This window comes from Squalius cephalus (assembly GCF_949319135.1).
Source record: "Squalius cephalus genome assembly, chromosome: 23".
In the NCBI taxonomy this organism is placed as follows: Eukaryota; Metazoa; Chordata; class Actinopteri; order Cypriniformes; family Leuciscidae; genus Squalius; species Squalius cephalus.
The window spans coordinates 9,272,109-9,296,865 of NC_137144.1; the positions used below are offsets into that span (position 1 = coordinate 9,272,109).

Genomic DNA, 24,757 nt, shown 5'->3' on the forward strand with positions numbered 1-24,757 from the left:
AAAATCATGTCATGTTAACATCAGTCAGTTAATATCCTAATCTATTTGAGCAAATTGGATTAATATAAACAAACTGCTTCCAAAAATGATTGACTGATTCATTTAAATAATCATTTAGTTGTGTTCCTGGAGCTCATTTTATGTCTTTTAGTGATGATTTATCTGTAAACAAAGATTTTAATGCTCTGACTGCCAGGCGATTAGTCACCACATAATGCCATTCACATCTAAATATAGGTTTCACATTTTATTCGTTTCATACGCTGTTCTGCGTATATCAATACGTCACACGCTGGATGTCTCCACTCACCCCTTTATAACTCTAGATTAAAATAACTATGTTTAGCATCAGCAGGATTCATAGCCATCACTTCCTCTAAACACCCACACACGAGAGAGATGCCTCTCAGAGGGTCTCAGCCTAGACTAGTGTTTTAAATATAAACACATATTTTATCATTGGTCTAAAAGAGATAAAATATCATTTTTGGTGAGCTTTTTCTTTAAAGGGGTCATTTTTAATTAGTATTATATATGTTCCTTGGGGTTCACTTGTAATGCTAATAAAGAAAAACTATTATTTTCATAGATAATATTAAAATAACCCTCTAGAATGATCCGTTTTTAAAGAGCGGCTCCTTTAAAGGATTAGTTCACTTCAGAATTATATTACTCACCCCCACATCATCCAAGATGTTCATGTCTGACTTTCTTCAGTCGAAAAGAAATGAAGGTTTTTGAGGAAAACATTCCAGGATTTTTCTCCATAGTGGACTTCAGTGGGGTCCAACGGTTTGAAGGTGCAAATTGGAGTTTTAAAAAAAAGTTATAGTAAACTGTTGGACTTAAATTGCTTAATATCTGGGAATGAGGTAAATGTTCCCCCTTTATAATAGAGTGTGTACATCAGCACTGTTCTCACTTCCTGTCCCTTCTCACCCATGTGTGTTTTCTGGTGTGTGTCCACACAGGTCCCGGTCCATCAGCGGGGCGTCCTCTGGTCTCTCCACCAGTCCTCTCAGCAGCCCACGGGTGAGTAAGCTCCGCCCCCAGCACACCTGCTCCTGTCTGTCCACCAATCAGCACGCAGCTGCTCAGTCACCTTCATGGCAACCATCACACACTCCGTTACACTGCACATACAACACGACTGTGAGTGGTGGCGTTGTATTGATTTCTATAAAAAACTAATTTGGATTATTTTCTTGGCTGTGACATTTTAAATTTGGACTATACATATATGGCAGATGATAGTAATAATAAGCAAAGTGCTCTTGACACAAACTCTTTAGGATGTTAGTAGGTGAGTGTTTTGGTGACAGTTTAGTGTTTTTTTATTGGGATGTAGGTTTTTTTTTTTTTTAAGCCCTTATCCAACTGGAAATCTCAAGAAAATGAACTGGTCGTAAAGTGTAGGATGCCTGGAAATAGCATTCTGGCCTCTAACAAGCAAAGTAAACAAGAAAGAGAAGAACGCAAGAGTGAGTCGTAGAAGAAAGCAGTTTTTGTTTCATGGAGATATATTCTTTCATCCTATCTGCTGGAAATCCAGCTCAGGGAAGGCTGTAGAAAATCCCGCTCCTCTGATTTGCACAGAAGCTCTTGGCTAAACTTTTCCAGTTGACTTGTTTAAGACAGCTCACAGATTACAGAGGCCTTGCCCCAAAGCTCAGCAACGTATAGAACAGTTTCCAAGTGGAAATTGATTTAGAAGTTCACTCTAAACCTGTATGTCACATGAAAAGTGAGGATTTTAAAGACATTATTTTCATGTTTGACATAAATTAGGTTTGCTTTGATTGCTTTGCTGGATTCCAACTGTGAAGAGACGAAAGTGCTTGAAATATTTCTGCAACTTTTGTGTTTTGAGATTTGAGACATTCATATTCAGGTGCTTTAAAGGTTTATGAATGATTCAGAATGTGGACGCAGTCCGGCCTTGCATTTTCTTTGACGTTAGTTTGTTAGCAGATGATTCTGAGTTCAAAAACATATTGGTCAATGACATGACTCATCATTTGCCCTATATATTAATTTATTTAAAAATACATTGAAATGTAATTCATAAATACAGTGACTTAAATACACCATTACTATGATGAATCTCTATGATTTTACAAAGTAAAAAATGGCAGGGTGATACAACTGTCCTGATATAATAATGAAAGAGAAATTTTTTATGTAATATATTATCTTATATTCTAAGATTACCATATAATCTAATAATATTATAACAAAACTGCTTCTGTGCTTATTAGCAGTGAAAAAACTTTTGTCCACCAAATCAAAGTCGTGTGGTGTAACCAACATGCTGAAACCTACAACAGGAAATTATATCATAGAAAGGTCGCAAGGTTGCACGTGTATGGATATATGTTATTACTTCTTGCTTAATGGCTACACCACATGTAATTTTTGGGGTAATTTAAATTGAATTAAATTTCAACCTTTGTTGAAAATGGGATAAAAGTTTTTCAGTACATTTCTATAAGAACTTGGCACGTGTTTTAAACTGAACTTCGATTTTTCCTTTTCTTTATCATGGATGTTTTTATAGATACTGCAAATTACGTTGTCCACACTTCTCATAGATGATTTCATGTTTAATGTCCAAGTTGCTCATTTCACGGAAGACATTTTGCTGTTTAATCCCTTTTTATTTTCCCATTGGCATCTTTCTTTTGTGTGCCTGAAAAGACTCTTGATTTGCTCTTCACAATGGTCTTGTTGCATCTTTGGCTCTCCGGTCTTGGCTAACTGCATGATTCTTTTGTTTCTTCTGCATCACCACAAATCCTTTTTCTCCCTAAATGATTCCTTCCCTTTTTGTGTGTTTTACCCTTGCTGCTGTTGTGACTCGTGCCTTAATATCTCGATGTGTTCTGCTCTGGTTCTCGACTTCCCCTAAAGCCCGTCCGAAAGTTCTGTGTCCCGCCTAAGTCCACTGAGCTGCTCTTGTCCCCCAGTTCTAGTATCACTGACTCCCTAAAACCAAACTCCGATCAAAGCGGGGCAAAACCCCCAACTTCTAACTCCCTAAAACCAAACTCAGAACAAAGCGGGGCAAAAACCCCAACGTCTAACTCCCTAAAATCAAACTCAGAACAAAGTGGGGCAAAAACCCCAACGTCTAACTCCCTAAAACCAAACTCAGAACAAAGCGAGGCAAACCCCCCAACGTCTAACTCCCTAACACCAAACTCTATATCCGAGTTTCTCTTGCCCTACCCAAAGACCCAAACTCTTCCAGCCAAACCCAAAGACAAACCCTTACAGTCCGCCCGATCAAACCCTTTACCTGAAACTGAGCCTGAACCCATTTTGACAGCCAAGTCAGAACCTTCGACTCCGTGTCAGCCTCAAGCTCCCTGTTTTCCGGGCGCCCCACTGGTGCGACGGGTGACCCCCGCCTCCATCACTCCCCCTACGCTCTCAGTCCCTTTTAGGCCTGTTGTCCCTCTTTCCCCCATCCGTCTACACCACTTCCACCCTGTGCCCGGCTCTGACCACACCACCAAATCTATCCCTACCATACAGGTGACCCCCCACCCCTCTCCAAGGGGCAGCCCTATCCCTACCCCCAAAGGAACGCCCGTGCACACGCCTAAGGACAGCCCAGCGGGAACGCCGACCCCTACGCCACCCCCCAGCCCCTCCATCGGGGGAATGCCCTGGAAGACTCGCCTCAACTCCATCAGGAACAGCTTCTTGGGCTCGCCACGCTTTCACCGCAGGAAACTGCAAGGTATCGTGAGAAATTGGTGGATATAGTCAACAATCTACAATTCATCCATCCATCTATCCATTCTCCAAACCACTTGTCCTATGTAGGGTCACGGGTCATTATAGACCTAAAATAAAGCTCTTACCTCCTCCAGACTGACTGGATTTGTTTAATGCTTGTTGTGGCTAAATTGTCTAATTTACATATACTGACTGTAAAACTAATAATAAGCCTGCTTCCATGGTTACCACCTCACTTTGTTTCAGTAGCATCAGTTTGCATTTCTAAATACCTTTTACTGCATATGACCTATTAATGATCCAGTTTTATTGTTGGCATAAATTTTAAGCCCAAGCTGAATGAGCAACCTGTGATAAATACTCAGTTGCATGCAACTATAGGTTCTAATTATGCATGTCCTACATAACGAGATGTTGAATTAGTTAAAGAACTATTTGAAAGTCATACGACCTTGATGAATGACAAAAACATCTTTGCTTTATTCTGAACAGTTCCCACTCAAGAGGAAATGTCCAGCCTCACGCCAGAGTCTTCCCCAGAGTGAGTACACATCATTTTATATCGTCATGGATTTTCCTTTGACTTTTTATCAAGCTATTGAATAAAAAGCTATTAATTGAACTGTTTATTTATATATATATATATATATATATATATATATATACAGTGAGGAAAATAAGTATTTGAACACCCTGCTATTTTGCAAGTTCTCCCACTTAGAAATCATGGAGGGGTCTGAAATTGTCATCGTAGGTGCATGTCCACTGTGAGAGACATATAATCTAAAAAAAAAAAATCCAGAAATCACAATGTATGATTTTTTAACTATTTATTTGTATGATACAGCTGCAAATAAGTATTTGAACACCTGAGAAAATCAATGTTAATATTTGGTACAGTAGCCTCTGTTTGCAATTACAGAGGTCAAACGTTTCCTGTAGTTTTTCACCAGGTTTGCACACACTGCAGGAGGGATTTTGGCCCACTCCTCCACACAGATCTTCTCTAGATCAGTCAGGTTTCTGGGCTGTCGCTGAGAAACACGGAGTTTGAGCTCCCTCCAAAGATTCTCTATTGGGTTTAGGTCTGGAGACTGGCTAGGCCACGCCAGAACCTTGATATGCTTCTTACAGAGCCACTCCTTGGTTATCCTGGCTGTGTGCTTCGGGTCATTGTCATGTTGGAAGACCCAGCCTCGACCCATCTTCAATGCTCTAACTGAGGAAAGGAGGTTGTTCCCCAAAATCTCGCAATACATGGCCCCGGTGATCCTCTCCTTAATACAGTGCAGTCGCCCTGTCCCATGTGCAGAAAAACACCCCCAAAGCATGATGCTACCACCCCCATGCTTCACAGTAGGGATGGTGTTCTTGGGATGGTACTCATCATTCTTCTTCCTCCAAACACGTTTAGTGGAATTATGACCAAAAAGTTCTATTTTGGTCTCATCTGACCACATGACTTTCTCCCATGACTCCTCTGGATCATCCAAATGGTCATTGGCAAACTTAAGACGGGCCTTGACATGTGCTGGTTTAAGCAGGGGAACCTTCCGTGCCATGCATGATTTCAAACCATGACGTCTTAGTGTATTACCAACAGTAACCTTGGAAACGGTGGTCCCAGCTCTTTTCAGGTCATTGACCAGCTCCTCCCGTGTAGTTCTGGGCTGATTTCTCACCTTTCTTAGGATCATTGAGACCCCACGAGGTGAGATCTTGCATGGAGCCCCAGTCCGAGGGAGATTGACAGTCATGTTTAGCTTCTTCCATTTTCTAATGATTGCTCCAACAGTGGACCTTTTTTCACCAAGCTGCTTGGCAATTTCCCCGTAGCCCTTTCCAGCCTTGTGGAGGTGTACAATTTTGTCTCTAGTGTCTTTGGACAGCTCTTTGGTCTTGGCCATGTTAGTAGTTGGATTGTCTTTAGTAGTTGTCTCTAGTGTCTTTGGACAGCTCTTTGGTCTTGGCCATGTTAGTAGTTGGATTGACATGTGTCTTTATGCAGCTAACGACCTCAAACAGGTGCATCTAATTTAGGATAATAAATGGAGTGGAGGTGGACATTTTAAAGGCAGACTAACAGGTCTTTGAGGGTCAGAATTCTATCTGATAGACAGGTGTTCAAATACTTATTTGCAGCTGTATCATACAAATAAATAGTTGAAAAATCATATATTGTGATTTCTGGATTTTTTTTTTAGATTATGTCTCTCACAGTGGACATGCACCTACGATGACAATTTCAGACCCCTCCATGATTTCCAAGTGGGAGAACTTGCAAAATAGCAGGGTGTTCAAATACTTATTTTCCTCACTGTATATATATATATACACACTGCCTGGACAAAAAAAAAGTCACTGTTTGGATTTAAATGGGCAAATGCTTAAAAGTATATGATTGGATCATTATTGCAGTTATTATTGTGTTTCTAGCTTGTTATATGTTTGGCATCAGTTCTTCTAACACTAACTGATGGAGTGTGTAGCTTTTCACTTCTTAAACAAGCATGTAGGAAGACACATCATGGCCATATTCCATGATGACAATGTCAAGATTCATCAGGCTCAATTTGTGAAAGAATGGTTGGGAGGAGCATGAAGAATCATTTTCACACATGAATCGGCTCTTCTGAGCTCTTCCTTAAATTCATTGAAAGTCTTTGGGATGTGCTGGAGGAGACTTTACAGAGTGCTGGACTCTTTTGGATTGTCAATACAAGATCTTACCAAAAATTGGTGCACTTCTTGATGGAAATAACATCACAACATTTATTTCCATCAAGAGGTGCATACATTTTTCATCAAGATCTTGTAACTAATGTTAACAAATACAACTTTTAAGTTGAATAATGTATAGTAAATGTTGATAATAACATTTACTATGATTAATAAATGCTGTAGAAGGATTGTTCATTCTTTGTTCATGTTAACAACATTTGTTGACTATCTATCTATCTATCTATCTACCTACCTATCTATCTATCTATCTATCTATACATATGAAGAGTTCAGATGCAAAAGCCTCTAAGTGCCATCTGAAATTTTCTTCTAAAATTTTCATTTTTATTAAGCTCGTACATTTAAGTTCAGTAATTTCACTTAAATGGCAATGAAAATGACCTATTAATTGTCATTTAAGTGAAATGACTGAACTTAAACATACAAGCTTGATAAAAATGATCATTCTAGAAGAAAATTTCAGATGGCACTTAAAGGCTTTTGCATCTGAACTCTTCTTATATATATGGACATTTGGTTTCCATGAACATGCAATAGTGCTTTTCCAGCTTACCATTAAGTCAGTTTTGTGCTGGAAACATCTCAAAATACAGCCGGCAAGAAACCTCCTCTGAAAAAGACGAATTGTAGACCTTGAACAATACTCACCCAACAACAGTGTTGCTGTAAAACCCCCTTAGCACTTCAGAAATCATTGTGAGTTATGTTTGCCTCTGTTAAACCATTTAGTGTTTTTTCCTCTCTAATGGAAGCTCAGTCATATCTTTCTCCCACCGAGGGTCTCAGCACACGGCAGACAGCAGTCACAAACTCTCTCCCCCACGGAGTGATGCCTCATCCTCTATTGTTTTCTATTTTGTCTTCCATAACTTATCCGCCTCTCTCTCGCTCTCCGCGCCAGCTGGATAAGCCGCAGCACTCTCTGCTTTCTTTTGTCATCCTCTACCATAAATCAGTTTCTGGAAGCTAAGTTGTGAGCGACTGTGCTTTGTTGATACACAACACTGGCGGACTGAAGCCTTTTAGAGCTAGAATAATGTTTAGACAGACAATTCCTTTATATGCTAAAACAAGACCAAATTACAGCTGCTAGGTTAAACACCAGGAGTTTTGGTTGATTTTCCATCAACAGAGATGATTTCATTCTCGGAGAACTACTGCAGCAAAATTGCAACAGTTGTTTAACAATACTTCTCTAAATATGGGTTACAAATGCATATAACAGCAGCTTATACTCTGAAATGTATCATAGAAATATGCAGAAATATTTTTTGAATGTATGTATTTAAATATCCTAGCATTGCTAAGTCAATGGCCACCGACACAAAATATCAATAAACATTTCTTAATATTATCAATGTTTAAAACAAATTCAAGAATATTTTTGTGTAAACTGATATTGCTGATTTTTTTTTCAGAAATCTTTGACGAACAGAGAGGTTAAAAGAACAGCATTTGTTTGAAAAAAAAGAAGCTTTTGTAACATAATAAATGTCTTTACTGTCACTTTTAATCAATGTAATGCCTCCAATGTTTTATATATATATATTAGGGCTGTCAAAAGATTAATCGCGATTAATCGCATCCAAAATAAAAGTTTGTGTTTACATAATATATATGTGTGTACTGTGTATAATTATTTTGTATATATAAATACACACACATGCATGTATATATTTAAGAAATATTTGCATACATATACTGTATATATATTTATATAGTTTATTTTATATATAAATATATATTTTTTTTATATATAAATAACACATTTTTCTTAAATATATACATGCATGTGTGTGTATTTATATATACAAATTTAATTATACACAGTACACACACATATATTATTAAAAACAAACTTTTATTTTGGATGCGATTAATCGCGATTAATCTTTTGACAGCCCTAATATATATATATATATATATATATATATATATATATATATATATATATATATATATATATATATATATATATATGTATATATATATATATATATATATATATATATATATATATATATATATATATATATATATATATATAATATAAGATATTTTATTCAAATGTATAAATATACATTTGTACAAATTTACCGTTAAGTATATTTTTGTTCACATTTACATTTTTAGTGATAGAAACATAGCAACATTCCAAAGATATTTAAACCTGTGCAAAATCTTTTATGAATTGCAACAGTTAATGGGTGTTAATGGTTAACAATACATATTCCATTCATTATATCAAAGATAAATACTCCAAGCTATTTTTATTGTAGCCAAATGAAACTCAAAGGGCTGCTCTGAGAAGAACACACTAAAGTTGCAGCATTATCTGACTGAGAAATACTTTATAGAGATCATAGCAACTTGTACGACACTAAATACGTGAGACAATTTTACAAGTCTTCTTAAGTTTATATCACAACAATTGATGCATTCATATTTTGGCCTTTATAACAATTGACTTCCTAAAATGCATTTTAGGAGCAAAACTCCAACCAGGGTGAATATGTACAAGCATTTTTTTTTTTTAGCTGTGCGACAAGAGCATCTTATGGATTTTTGTACGACTTCATTAAATTTTTCTCACAGCCATCAATATAACCTCATGCAAAGTTCATCATGTAAATTCATGGTAGATGCTCTGCTGTGTGCCGATCTCTCATAGAGTCCCTTTTATAAATTATTCAATATCAATTTATTTTGCATAAGCGCCATAGGATCTGTCTTATTCTGAGCTCTGATATGGACTGATCTTGTATCCCCTGAAGACTTCATAAAAAGCTCATGTTTTGTATTTCTCTCACCCTGCAGACTTGCCAAAAAATCTTGGTTTGGTAACTTCATCAACCTAGAGAAAGAAGAACAGATCTTCGTGGTTATTAAGGACAAGCCACTGAGCTCTATAAAAGCCGACATCGTCCACGCCTTTCTCTCGGTAAGCAATCTGTTTTGCATGGCTCCAATCCCGTTTAATTCCAATGTTGGGAACGACAGCTATGAATATTTGAATATATGCTGCTACGCTCCCTCTATCAGATCGAAAGACTTTCCTTGTCGCAGGCAGTTTTGATAGGCTTGGCCGGAAGCCTGTGTTTTTACGTTTGCAAACACCTTTCTGATTTGTGTTTCATTTCTGTAAAATGCTAGTGTGTGATGTTTCCATCCTTGCCTGTGGCTGCCTCTTTCATTAGAGGTCAATGGAAAATCAACGCAGGGCATGAATCATTAGCATATAGATGTTGTGCCTCGAGAGGTTTGTGGAAAGGGGAAAGGAGTTTAGTGTGTCATTTAGACCGGCAAGTGGTTTAAATGTCTGTTTAAAAAACTTGCTTGTCATGGTTAGTGATGTTTTCCTCACCTTCGGCTACACGAAAGTTATAAACAGAGGCGGACAGAGTACACAGCTTCATTACTTGAGTAAAAGTACAGATACCCCTTGCTAAATTTTACTCAAGTACTGTACAAGTAAAAGTACTACAGTCAGATGTCTACTTAAGTAAAAGTACTAAAGTACTTGTTTTTAAAAGTACTTGAGTATCAAGAGTACAAGAGTACATTTTCTAAATATTGCATTACTACTGCCACAGTGCTTACATTGGTAAACACAGCAAACACTTGAAGCAAAAACTATCATTAACTTGTTCAGAAAATTGAAATAGTCTGGCGAGGTGGGGCCACGGCTTGGCACATTCCCGGGATGCGATATTTTTTTTCCCAGGATGGTAGGGGAAGACTCATGAATATTCATTAGGGAAGTCATCCCTGATTGGTCTTAACCCCAGTGACGGGTAGGTTTAGGGGCGGGGTTATGGAGGTCATAAGACCCCCAGTGATGGGTAGGTTTAGGGGTGGGGTTAGGGGTAGGTCATTAGACCAATTAGGGATGACTTCCCTAATGAATATTCATGAGTCTTCCCCTACCATCCTGGGAAAAAAAATATCGCTCCCGGGATGGACCTGCTGCTTCTTCATCCATTATTTCGTCCATGGTTTCGTCTCTTATCTAAATCTGACCATGGAGTTGACTTTGGCGGAAAGCTGAAGGTGACTGCTGATAGGCTGTCCCAATCAGTTGCGCCTGCACAATCCAATCACATTTAAGAGGGTTTCCGAGATGTTTCTTTTTTCCTTTCCCTTTTTTTTTTTTTTTTTTTAGAAGAAGTAACGGGTACTCACAGTTATGGATCGAAATGTAGTGGAGTAAAGAGGACAATATTTGCCTTTCAAATGTACTTGAGTAAAGTCATGAGTACTCCCCAAAAATGATACTCGAGTAAAGTACAGATCCCTCAAAATTGTACTTATGTACTGTACTCAAGTAAATGTACTCAGTTACTGTCCGGCTCTGGTTATAAATAGCCACAAGTTTCCATAGAGGTTCCTCGTAGGTGCTTCCAAATATGTAAGAGCTAATCGAGCTTTACCTTTCTCCTCCCTCAGATACCCAGCCTCAGTCACAGCGTCGTCTCGCAGACGAGTTTTCGGGCCGAGTACAAATCCACAGCCGGTCCCACCGTCTTCCAAAAGCCTGTTAAGTTTCAGGTTGACATCACGTACACCGAGAGCACCGTGACCACCAAGGAGAACGGCATCTATTCAGTCACCTTTACTCTGCTCTCAGGTAAACACCGCAACCGCAATCACCAATCATCAAGCTCTTAGATCGCGAGTGCTGTGGGAAAAAGTGCAAAAGGTGAATTATTTTTACCTTTGTGAATCTTATTTGGGATAATCACATTAAATTTGTCAGAATAACCTGCAAGCGTATTTTTAAAAGGAAAGCAATCCCTGGTAGTTTGGCAGTACAGTTGGATGATAAAAGCTAAAATTTTCAAATATCTTGATATTTTTCTGCCTTTTGACGATCAATATGCATCTCAATATTGATCTATTTGCTCTGAAATAGCTTATTTAGGGGGTTTTTTTTCAGTCATATTTAGCCATAATTTTGACCGAAAAGCCTTTGGTGCCAAATAGATTCAAAACGTTTCATATATATATATATATATATATATATATATATATATATATATATATATATATATAACATTACATAACATAACATAACATAACATTTATTTATGTTATATAATATAACATAACATTTCTATACACCAATACATTGTTACTATACAAGAAGGTTAAATTCTGTTTATTACATTTTAATACATGAAAAATGCCACGGGGGAATATGTTTTAGTGATAACAGCCATCAGAAAGAATTTTGGTGAAGGGATTACTTTGAAAATAAAATTCACTTAGAAATTGCTAGTAAATGTTATAATTACAAAGAAACGGCAAGTAACACATTGGATTTAATGTGAAGTTTTGAAGTAGAAAGACGTAAATAGTATTTTCTTGTAGAGAATTTTACAGCGTAGTTTAATGACATTGGGTCACCAATAATAATTAGCAGACTATTTACTTCTGACTAATCCACAACAATTTGTTCTTACACGTGTTATAATGGCAATGTATTCGGAGTATTCTAAATGAGTGTCAGTCATTTGCATAAAACAAACCTTTCCTGTAGCTCAAACAGTAGAGTGAGTGTTGGCGCTTGCAACGCCAAGGTCATGGGTTCGATTTCCAGGCAAAGCAAGAACTGGTAAAAATGTAAATGTGTACCTTAAAATGTAATATAAGTTGCTTTGGATAAAAGCGTCTGCCAAATGCATAAATGTAAACCTAAACCATCTCAATGTAAGGGCCATATATTAGGCTCAGCAAACATATGATGCATATATAGATATATATATATAATGTAATTGAGATAACACATTTATGATGCCACCTAGAGAATGTGATTTTCACACCAAAACCAATGTGGTACATTTCAGTATGACAAGTTATAGATCAATTATGATTTGTTTGTGAAAACATTTGTTTGATTTCACGCACAAATTGGTGCATATGCATGGTTAGTGAATTAGACCTATTGTCTTGAGGAAACTTAAAGTCAGAGATGTATTTTTGTATCACCAGCAAAATCATTACAAATATATTGTGGATATTTAATGTAAAGCCCATTCCTGACAGTGTACACTTAGATGACTAACTTAGATGAAGCTGAATACAGGTGTGAACGGGGTCGAAAACATTTTGAGCTTGTCCACTTTCGACCACTTCCAGAGACTTCCAGACACATTTTACACTTGCTTTCATAGTGTAAACGCTCATGTGAGCTCGTTTTGTCCATTAGATCGAAAGATCTGAAAAAAACCCATACATTTACACTACATAGACCCTCCCCTCGAAGAAATCAGGACAGATGTGGACAAAAGAGACGGATTAAAACACCAGGTGTAAACGGGATTGTGTCTCCCTCGTCTACTTGTGATCCGATCGACCAAAACACATCTTAATACCGGGTGTAAACAGGGCCAATGTGACAGCACCTTTAGAAACATTTCCATTTAATTCTCAGATTGAGCCAAATAGCCTCTTACACACACCAGTTATAACATCAGTATATTGCAGAAGTTGCAATAACAACTAAGATAAATAGAACACCTAAAAATACCTTGTAGAAGTATTGGCTAATACATCATTCTCCTTTATTTTCTTCCATTAATATTCATTATGTCTCCATATAATAGCGTCAATAGAAGCTCTTTCTACTGAAGTGTGTGGCCCATGTCGTTGTCCACCTAGCTGAGATAAGAAGGACCGCAATACAAGTAGTTTTACAATAAATTCCTGTCAGATTCCTAAAAAGCTTCAAGGGCTCATGGTCCTAATTTAGATTTTTCTGTCTGTGGATGTATTTCTCTTTTTACTATGGTGCAAACATAATGAGGAGTCAACTAATCCGTCTTAAGGAAACCCCGCCCCAAGTTCCAGTTTCAACAAGAAAATGTCAACAGACTCTTTTCTTTTTTACCTGTTACACTTTATTGTAGGTCCAAGTCGGCGCTTTAAGCGGGTGGTAGAGACGATTCAGGCGCAATTGTTAAGCACACAAGACCAGCCGGGGGTCCAACAGCTGTCTGGTGAGTATAAATCCCCTGTCCCTTCCCCCGCCCCGCCCCGAGCCCCATGTTCCCTCTCATATGCCTCTCCTTCATCACGCATGCCCCCGCACCCCTCGACCACAGCACACCGCAGCACAGCATCACAGTATTCTCCACATGATCCCACCCTAAAGCAAACCCTGCAGACGCTAGAAGAGATGGGGACTTTTCCGGTTCTTGGTGATTCCCTTCGGCCACACAGATGCTCCCATTCCTCAGGCGGCATTAGCGGTAGCATTCCCTGACAGTTCTCCAAACCTGGGCACCTCAGCTTCATGATTTCTAGCTTTGGGGGACTGTGTTCTTGTTGGGTGATAGATTTGGGCTGGTAATATAAAGGTTTCTTGTACAGTTTCAGGTCGGTATAACCCCAAAACGGAAGTCTTGCTTTGTCCCCATCAGTTTTATCCGACAGCTATTGTGCTAACCCAAGCGGAACACATAAGACACAAATTAGGTACATTACATTACAATAAAAATATCAAGATTTGGGACAATATTTTTCAGTGTATACCTTCTAATACCTCAAACTATTCAGAGTTTCAAGGATGAACAGCTGATTATGTGGTTCAACAGAGGAGAAAAGAGAAGAAAGCCACTTTTTTCATCCTATTCTTCGTTTACCCTGTGTACGTCCTCTCTTCTTGACACATGATGATATTTGGGGTGTCCCAACCATCTCCCTGATAACAGCTCCACCTACTGGTCTGATCGATGAACAACAACATATTATAGACAAAACCAATACATATAACCCAACTTTTTAGGTTTTATCAAATGCACACCAACACAGATGTTCTAGTATTGGAACAATATTATTTGTACTCCAAAGATATTTAGTTGCTGTATATTTAGCAACTTTGATACTTTTCCTGTTTTAAGCAGCTTTACAGTGATCAGAGGAAAATAATGCGTCACAGTCCACACTGCAAAAAATGCTTTTCTTACTTAGTATTTTTATCTTGTTTTTAGTCCAAATATCTAAAAATTCTTAAATCAAGATGCATTTACTAGATGAGCAAAATGCCACAAATATTATATCTTGTTTTCTGGGTAAATAAACCAAAATGAAGTGAATTGTTGCCTAAAAAAAAGCAAAAATATCTGTCAATGGGGTAAGAAAAAATGATCTTAATTCAAACAGAAACACAATTATTTTTCTTACCCCATTGGCAGAAATTTTTTCTTGTTTCAAGCAAAAACTCACTTTTCCCCCCAGAAAACAAGATATAATATAATTTTACTCCTCTAGTAAATGCATCTTGATTTAAGAATTTTTAGATATTTGGACTAGAAACTAGACAAAAATACTTTTTTAATAGAATTTTTTGCAGTGTAAGTTCAGTGATGGTTAATTTTTGTTGTAAAAAAGTTATTAATTTAGTTCATTTATTGGTTCATTTAATTCTACACTCAAATGTGTTCTGTACATGGCTGAAAAAATGATAAAATAGTTTAATAGTTTAAAATATATATAAATAAAACTTTTATAATAAGTTTCTCATGTTAACCAAGGCTGCATTTATTTGATCAAAAACATAGGGGGGAAAAACAGTAATATTACAATTTAAAATAATTGTTTTCTATTTTAATATTTTTGAAATCTAATTTAATCCTGTGATGATCCTTCAGAAGATGCTGATCTAAAAATGCTAAATATTTAAGCATTTTTTGCTAATGGTATTTTGTACCCCACTGTATATGTACACATATTAGTTATAAACGTCTACCTATCATTAAGTAGTATATCATAACAAGAGGGTGAAGCAGTCGTCAACAGTGTTTGTTACTGCCAGTTTGGGGAGATTTCAGGGAGTTTTGGGCAACAGGAAGACATTCCAGACCATCTCAAGAGAGTAGATCTTCCCTTTTTCTCCTCCTGTCGTCCTTCTCTGTCCCCTTTCACTGTCTATCTCTCTTTCTCCTTCCCTTTCACGCAAACATGTCACATTCATTGCTCTTCATGTCTCCTTCCGCGCTGTATGACTCACTGTGGTTTGAACGCACTACAGCACTCCACAGATGAATGGCACATACTCACTGCAGTCAGATTGCACGTACCGGTCCAAAAATAAGCATTAATAAATAAACTAAAATCACTGATTTGATTATGTTATTTTGTGGAGGAGGTTGTGGTTTTCTGTGTGTATAACTAACCTCCTAATGTTCTTTAGTTTCGTAAAACTATTTTTATTCCAAACAAGCATAATCATCCACACAAACTTGTCTAATAACCACTCAACCGAAGTCTTCTCGGCCCTAATGTGGTCTAGATGAAGACATCCGGCCCCATGCTTGTTAATGGGAAATTGCTCATTTGCTTCACTTGGGCATGATGAAGAGCACACACAGCAAATTTAATGTGCTAATGCGCTGATCCAATTTATAAAACAAAAAACAAAAACAAAAAAAAAAGATTTAGGGAATTTTCAACTTTTTTAAAGGCTGCTCTTATTTGCAAAAGTTTTGTTCGGTGTCAACACACGTTTCTCTCTCTCACGTGTATCCAGAGAACTCTGCAAAAACTGGTAAAGTCGCAAAGTCAAAGTGTGGTAAGACTCTTACGGCTTGTGTGTTAAATACACCAAACTGCACCACAATTACAGTGGACAAAAAGAGTATTGAAACACTTAACGCTTAAAAATGTGTGAATGTCTTTGCATTAGCTAACAAATCAATCCAATTTGGCATTTACAAAAAAAAGGCTTTTTTTGTGAAATGTTTTGCTTGAAAAGCATGCTTGTGCTATCATTCTTTAAAATACAGCCACTTTGCTTTCATATTGTGTTATCTAATACAGTGGTTCAACACAATATTCAAAGAGATATTTCCATTATGCTGTAATTATGACAAAACTGCTTGTTTTCAAACTGTTTTTATTAACAGAAACTGTGAGTAGTGTGTAGGGGGGAGGAAAGAAGTATGATCACAGTTTAAATCTCGACATATGTTTTTTGTTTTTTATTAGAATTTTAATGTAAATTATCAAAACACAACCTTTTATTATGTTAATATATTAATAACAATTTGTTAATTTAAATACTTTGAAGTCATCCTGCAGTTTGCCGAGGCCTCCTGGCTGAGACCATCGGTTTAATACAGTGACATTCAGACAGTTTAAGTAAGACTTAAAGGGTAGTTCACTCAACATTTAAGATTCTGTCACCAATATATGTTTCCAACCTGGGAAATTGGTGCAAAATTGACTAAATTTGCTGCAATCGGGGAAGCCACTGTGGCTCTTTTTTCCTCCATTATAAATTACATAAATGCGCAGACGAAATGCATTAAACACTGCCCTGTTATCTTGCGTTCGGATGTTGGTTTTTGGGAACGCAATTGCTTGAGACGCTTCTGGGAGGTCCTTTTATCACATCATTCTGATGACAGACTTTGGCTCAGGCATTTCAGAATGATCAAACCAACATTTGGGATGCTGTGCACTGGTTAGTCCATTTATACAATCACATCCACTGTTGAGGCAAAGTCACATGAGTTATTTCTTGAGCATCGAGGGATTTATTTGGTATATGTTTTTCCATTGTAGTTTATGCGTGTGACTTCTTATCGAAAAAAATTAAGCGCATATGGGTTTTTAATGTGAATTATTGCGCATCTTGGTGTTTCCATTCAGCGTTTTTTATACATTATCCCAAAATGCGCATAAAAATAGGTCGATGGAAACATAGCTATTTACTACCATCATATAATTTCAAAGCTGCATGACTTTCTTTTTTCTGCAGACATGATGGTGAGTAAATGAGGACAGAATTTTCATGTTTGGGTGAACTATCCCTTTAAGTATCCAAAAGGTTTTTGGGGCCACTGAATTACTTTATTATGCACACTGCATTTTTCCTTATATAAATCACAACACTTGTTATCATGCATGTCATGTATTACGTCAAATTTAAAGTGCACCCAGCCATAATAAATACCCTTTCACATGTAACGTGATTGAATCAGTAAGTGCCGCACAATTTTATTTTGATTTCTTTAAGTTTTGTGTGCACTAAAACACTAAGATGTGCACAACAGAAATTGGCGGGCACAGTACATACTTAGTGTGTGTGGCTTACAAACCTGGTCTTAGTTGCTTGGCTATGTGCGCCAAACAGACGAGGCTATACATATGTACACCAGAGGCTCTGATGATGTTCAAATGTTCAAATGAACCCTACACCACTGACGGTGTGCCAAGTTTGTGTAATTATGGTTGCATGTGTAGTCATGAGTTTGGAAGAATCTGAAGTCAAGTGCACTAAAGGGGGTTTTCTCATGCAGTCAGAGATGGCTGTAGGCTAGTCTGAGCCTCAGATGGACCAGACCGTCTGGTGCATATTACACACTAATGCCAAGAACTTTTGAAAATTGCCGTTTCCAGTCGCCAGAATTGCCAGAATTGCCAGAATTCATGAATGAGGATGCACAGGTTTTTAGTAGCCTGTCGAGAAACAAAAAGTTGACACAGTCTGCTAGAATAAGTAAAAGAACTAGTTACTGCATTTTGCCAAAGTTTGTGAGGTTTTTGTAATTTATTCTTTATTGTTAGTTAATTATTAGCTTGTTTACATAATTGCTCAGCAGTCTCTGTATTGACATATACGGAAAATGGTTGTAGACATTGTAGTCTTTCTATCCATCAAAAATGATTTTTTCATTAACATAATTACAGAATACACAGCGTTGCTTCATGATGATATCTTGTTGTATATTCCTGTGGAATATGGTGTATAATTGAACCGGACAGATGACACTTCATAGGCTTGTGTGATGGAGAAGTGAGCAGAATAAAGATTAAAGGGTACGTTCTACCCATGTGTGGGTTTCCTGACTGATCTATGTGTCATTCTTTCTGCAGTGACAGAGTGTACAGATGACACATCGCTTCACTCATTAATTTAGAGCCTTTTCTAATTATCTAGCCTCTCTCATGTTGGCTATATAAAGCCGTGTGTGCCCATGTGCTTCACCCCTAGCAGAAAATCCAGCTAAAACCATCTTTAAAGTCAACATGAAATTGAACCCAACCCTATTTACTGTCTCAATACATGTTCCTGGTCTTATTGCAGATGATTTTCAGTGCACATTACTGCAAAGAAAAAAAACAAACGTTGATCTTTTGGAAAAGTGTAATAACTTGCTTAAAGGAATAGTTCACTTAAAAATGAAAATCCTGTCATCATTTACTCACCCTCAAGTTGTTTCCATCCTGTATGAATTTCTTTCACAAAAGAAGATATTTTGGAGAATGTCGGTAACCGGACAATTGATGGTCCCCATTGACTTCGACAGTATTTTTTTCCCTACTATGGAAGTCAATGGGATCCATCAACTGTCGTGTTACCAACATTCTTCAAAATATCTTATTTTGTGTTCAGCAGAAGAAAGAAATTCATACAGATTTGAAACAACTTGAGGGTGAGAACAACATTTTTAAGTGAACTATCTCTTTAAGCAACTTGCCTTTTCAACTGCCTTCACCCAGGCCAAAAATAGTGTTAGCCAAAGCAGTTTATCTGTTTTAGGTACTGTTGTCTCACCAATAGTTAATGAGTATTTTAATTGCAGTTAATATTAAAGTATATGGTACTTCAATAATAGCAAATTACAGCATATATGAAAAAATTTATATTATCATAAAGATGCTCTTGGGATGAACTTGACCTTCAGCCTCCACCTCAAGGTGAAAAACGCTCCTCAAAAGTCATCTTCAACAATCAGCTGCAACTGGTCTCCATCTTAAACCTCACCAAGTAAATCCCTGTTAAGGAAAATTTGCTGATTTTTTTTGCTTGAATATTCTGTATGACTTGGAACTATGTCGTGGCAGAGGTAAAATGGGTTGCGAACGCTGATTCACGTTGACTTTAAGGTGGTAGTTCTGTTTGTGAACCCAGTAGCTTGTCTCTAACTGGTCCAAGCTGATGTAGATGGATGACCAGCTGTTTGGGACCTGGCTGATGTGTTACACCATCTTGGTCAAGGTCATTACTGGACAAAGCAGGTCATACCAGCTTAAGGTGGTGAAGTAAGATGGTTCATTTGGTTGACCAGCCAGTGGGAACCTAGTTGAATTTGGGCTAGAAAAATGTATCTCGTCCAAGATGGTCTACCAGCTCAGCTAGGTTCCCACCATCTGCTAGTCCAGCTTATCAACTAACTAAACTACAACTAGTTACGTTGCTCAACTTGTAGACTATAAAGCTAGCAAGCCCATGGTCATTGGTTCCGTTTCCAGGAAACACAGATACTGATACAATATTGTAACTTGAATGTACTAACCAGATTGGACCAGCTTATGGCTACCAGCCAGGTACAACCTTAAGCTGGTTTTAACTGGTTTAACCAGAGAAGCCTCATTTCTTGTACTGAATTTCATTGTTAGTGTGGCCCTCAAAGCTTCTCCAAGTTGTAGTCTTCTATCCTATCTCTTTTCCCCTTTTTGTCCATTTCTCCTTGTGCGAACCCATTGTTCATTTCTTTGTTCTCTCTTTTTTCCTTTTCTTCCTATCTGTGTACCTAGGCAGCCCATTGAGTAACTTCTTTGACGTAATTAAACAACTTTTTTCAGACGAGAAGAATGGCCAGGTGCCTCTTCCACCTGGCTCGCCCAACAGACACCCATCTAACGCCCGTCGCCATGACCCTCAGCCTAGTGACTCTAAATGCCCACCGGGCAATCCCAGGGACAATGCCAAGCTGGTGGCATCCTTTGGGATACAGGAGCAGCCCTAACACTTTACCAATCAAGCTTTTTCAAACGTACCTACATAAAAGCACTAAAATATGTCTTAGAGGTGATGGGATTTATATTTCGACAAACTTTTGTATGATGGAATGACTGTTTAAAAACAAGTTATGACACAAATCCAGACACATTTCCTCTGTCACCGTCTTTGCCATGTCAGTTTGCCAGCCCCTTCCCGAACCCCTGTTGTTTCTACCCCAGATGTTTTCATGTCTTTTACGTCTGCCTTCCCGTTTTCCTCACCTTTGTGACGGCTTGTCTTTGCTGCTAGGAATTATCCAGAAAACGTATTAAAACGCTGCCCCACTTCCCTGCACATCCTGTGACGGACATTTATTGACAGACGGCACTTTTCATGACGAACAAGCAGGTTACCAGGAGATGGACACTTCATCCTTCGTCACACTCTTCCCTTCCCACTCTCCGGTCTCCACGCTTGACAAGGACTAGAATAAAAGTACACACACCGCTTACCCTACCATCATCTCAGCATCCTAACCTGTTAAAATGGTCGACCAGCTGGTGGGAACTGGCTGCTCCAACAGACTCTGTTCCAAAACTTAGTGAGCTGCCTCTAAGATACTGTACCCAGACATCACACCTGTCCCGGAAGGTCCGGGAGTCGATTGATAGTGAGTCCCTGATGGACGCAATATTATATACAATATCCCGGAAATCGATCAAGCGAGAGAGAAAGCCGGTTTCCATGTGGTATTAGATGCATTTTCGGTGGACTGATCACAAGTGGTAACACCTGGGAGTATCTAACCCGGTCTCACGGCAATTCGTACAAATTTTACGAGGTGGCTAATTCATATGAATGACCTATCCCTGACCCCGCCCCTAAACCTACCCATCACTGGTGTTTAGACAAATCGTACGAATTAGCCACTTTTCACTCAAATTCGTACAAATTGGTCGTGAGATAGCGTAGGATTATCCCACGTTTCAAATGCGTCTTCTGTGACCACTTTGTGATTTTGTGGAGGTCCTCTGCTCTTTTTTCGTCACTCTCAACTGCATCACTTTCACTTTCGGTGCACGGATAATGAACAAATCCGTGTTAGGCAGCTTATGCGAATTAATATAATAGTATAATATCTTTTTTTTTTTTTAGATTATGGTTGGTGTTGTACCATCTCCCGGAAATGAGTTTATGCAGGGTGGGATGTCTGGATACCTCATTTTGATCACATTATAATGCAGTCCCTTACTGCAATGCAATAAACTTTGTACAAAAAAAACATCAACATGGCGGGCTAAGCACTTTAATCAGTTTAATTAAAATAAGGACTATTTTACCCAATATTTGTTTATGTATTTTTATGCACATTAGAGAATGGTGCTGATAGCATGTAGCAACATGCTAATGTCAAACTCTGTTCAAATCAATTGAACTGTGCTGTTGTGAGCTTAGCAACATGGCAACTGAAGTCAGTTCGAGTCTGTTTGTACGTCACACCGAGTTGTTAACTATGAAGAGCATTTCAAATAATGTGTTAGCTTAGCAACAAGCTAATGGCAAACTCTACTGAAATCATTTATGAATGGAGTCTCCAGTGCACATGGTGTGAGGAGTGCCGTTTGTATATCACACAGAGTTCACTTATGATATTACGATTCAGGAAACCATCAAAAGCCATGATTTTGCCATCTAGGACAAATTTTCAGCAGTTGTAAAAGAGTTATTTCATCATAAAAAAATGATGTGTGTATCTTGCTTTAGAAGGCAGTAGACAGCAAGGCAGCTCGCTAGGTTTGGAACAAATTCACACTCAAAATACTAGACATGAACACACATTCACACAACTCTAGGATGTTTGCACTCAGATTCATAAAGACCCTAGGAAAAAAAACACGAAACACGTCGAGAAGGAAAAGATGACTTTAAGAGCTTTTCCTGGGGATGTGGATTTTTTTCAAATTGTATCGTTTCAATTTGTGATCTTTTATTTATTTATGACTATGTTTGAAGAACATCACTTGATCTTAAATCATTGCTGCAAAAGGACTGAAACATGGTTTTCAGTGAGTTTGGGACTCGGGACGGGATGGGGTGGGGGGATAGTACTGAATGAATTTATCCTAATGAATGAATCTCTGTTGTACAGATTGAACACACAGTAATTATGTACAAATAAAATGTCTAGATGTGACACTAGCTTTAGTTCTGTTGTAGATTCAGATTTGAAATCTTGTGTTGCTTGTCTTTATTTAATTATTATTTAATCCTTGTATTTCTGTATTTATTACCCGATGGAACAATTTGTTTCATTATATCGATTTGAAATACAGTGTTTAATTATTTAATTTTTTCTCTGTTTTTTCTTTTCTGATAATTTCTCATGTTCGCTACCAGCAGATACTAAAAAAAAAAATGTTGAATACATTGTGGATATTTTTGTATTTTTTCTTCTGTTTTATCTCTGTCCTTATTTATTATCATCCAGTTATATATATCTACATGAGAACTTGAATGTTATTTATTTATTTATGACAATAATGTGTTTGTTTGTATCAGGGCAACACAATTTTGTTTGTTTAAAGAAACTTTCTAATGTCTTGATTTGTAAAAGTACCGTGGACTTTACGAATCTTTCTTTCCTAGCTTCAAAAGAGAACAAAATAGTATGTAAAAACAAACAAACCACAAAAAAGCTAATTTAACAGTATTTTAAGAATGTAGTTTAGCCTCTATGGGGAGGAAATGAACTTCTCGATATCAATGTCAGCTTCATATCATTGTGTGTGTACAATGGATGACAAAAAAAGCTGTTCTTGGATCAGTTCTACTGTAAATATGATGTTGTGGCCTATGGGAGAGTCGAAGGCCGTTCCTGCTCTTTGCTTTTGACTTGTATTGCTGTGTGCATGCACGCATTTTCTTTGCATGGCTTTAACGTAACTATTCTCAAAAATCACACTATTTTCTCAGATCTGCAATCTTTTAATGGAAAACAAACAAACACCTGCCATCACCTTTAACCTTTGTTAGTCTCTCTGCGATTTTTTTTGTTCTCTTTCTGTTTTCCTGTCATGTTTTCTACTATACGCTGTAAGCGAGCGACACAACGCAGGTTTTGCTCGTTGGCAGTGTCTATGTGGTATCTGTTTATAAAATGCTTCCTTTTGTCTGTACTGTATGTACCTCGACCAGGAAAGATTTGGATGTTCACGGCCCCCTTTTTACAGACAGCTGGTTTAAATGAAACAAAAATAAAGCAATACCTGTTGTGAACTTTCCTATTTTATACAGTTATGAAGCAAAACTTTAATGACAAAATAAAATAAAATTGTCCATGCAGAGCAGGAACATGCATTTAAAGTTGTAAAAATCCCCTTGTATCATAACTGTGAGTAATTTCAGAGAGAAAAATGAAACAATAAACTGATTCACTTAATAGGATGATACTAGCGAGTGTTCATCATTGTATGTTACTGAGTGGGCGAGTGTTTATCAGTCAAACAATGATCAAAGACAGAAGTCATATATGCCCATGACTGATAGGCCTATACAGAATTACTGTGCATACATGCAAATTTGCTGAAATTAACTTTTATGATTCAAGGAACTGATTTATTTCCTGTTCGAAGCCATCTACTTCAGTTTAACATGTTAGATATTATTTTTTATATCTATTTCTATAAAATATCTATTTTTATTTTGTTAAAATGTTTTATTGTGATACAAATGTTCAGTCTGTCATTATAGTTATACGTTTAATAACATTGAAAATACATCAATACTGTTTTGCTTTATTTACTTTTATACAACAACTAGTCCTTAAATTTGATTGGCCGAGTGCGTGCGTTCCACGAGTGCTGATAGCAGCACTGGGACTTTTTTCACCGTTTGTATGACTCCGCTGTTTGTGTGAGAACGTGCCTACACACGGAAATCACTCTGCTGTATTACAAACCAAAGAAACACTATAAGAATATAATAAACAATATAATTTTGTGAATTGGTAAGTTTCGTCAGGGCGTGAAGAAATATAGAGCTGAGTATCATCAGCATAACAGTGAAAACTAATGCCATGCTTCCTAATGATATCTCCCAAGGGTAGCATGTACAGAGTGAACATCAACGGTCCTAGTACTGAGCCTTGTGGTACACCATACTGAACTTGTGATCGATAAGACATCTCTTCATTTACTGCTACAAACTGATAATGGTCAGATAAGTATGATTTAAACCATGCTAATGCAATTCCATTTAGCATGGAATTGCATGCTAGTATAGTATCAAATGCAGCACTAAGATCGAGTAACACTAATAGAGAGATACAACCACGATCAGATGATAAGAGCAAATCATTTGTAACTAATGAGAGCTGTCTCAGTTTTATGGTACTGTCTAAATCCTGATTGAAAATCCTCGCAGATACCATTTCTTTCTAAAAAGGAACATAGTAGTGAGGATACCGCTATGTATCCTAGTACATAGGATACATGTAGTATCTTTTTTCTAGTATCTTTGACAGAAAAGGTAGATTAGAGA

General features: G+C 37.5%; 1 protein-coding gene across 3 annotated transcripts in view; it reads left to right on the top strand.

The window, feature by feature from the left end:
* Positions 1–23,661, top strand: part of brsk2a (BR serine/threonine kinase 2a) — a 220,666-nt gene extending 197,005 nt beyond the window's left edge. For 2 of the 3 annotated variants that reach the window (XM_079859711.1, XM_079859712.1), the window contains 7 exons: positions 972–1,032; positions 3,538–3,745; positions 4,237–4,285; positions 9,304–9,427; positions 10,933–11,113; positions 13,395–13,484; positions 20,032–23,661. In XM_079859711.1, the coding sequence (XP_079715837.1) occupies positions 972–1,032; positions 3,538–3,745; positions 4,237–4,285; positions 9,304–9,427; positions 10,933–11,113; positions 13,395–13,484; positions 20,032–20,243 (925 nt within the window). In that variant the 3' untranslated portion in view covers positions 20,244–23,661. The remainder of the gene's footprint in view (positions 1–971; positions 1,033–3,537; positions 3,746–4,236; positions 4,286–9,303; positions 9,428–10,932; positions 11,114–13,394; positions 13,485–20,031) is intronic. The other variant, XM_079859713.1, reaches the window with a different exon arrangement.
* The last annotated feature ends 1,096 nt before the right edge of the window (positions 23,662–24,757 follow it).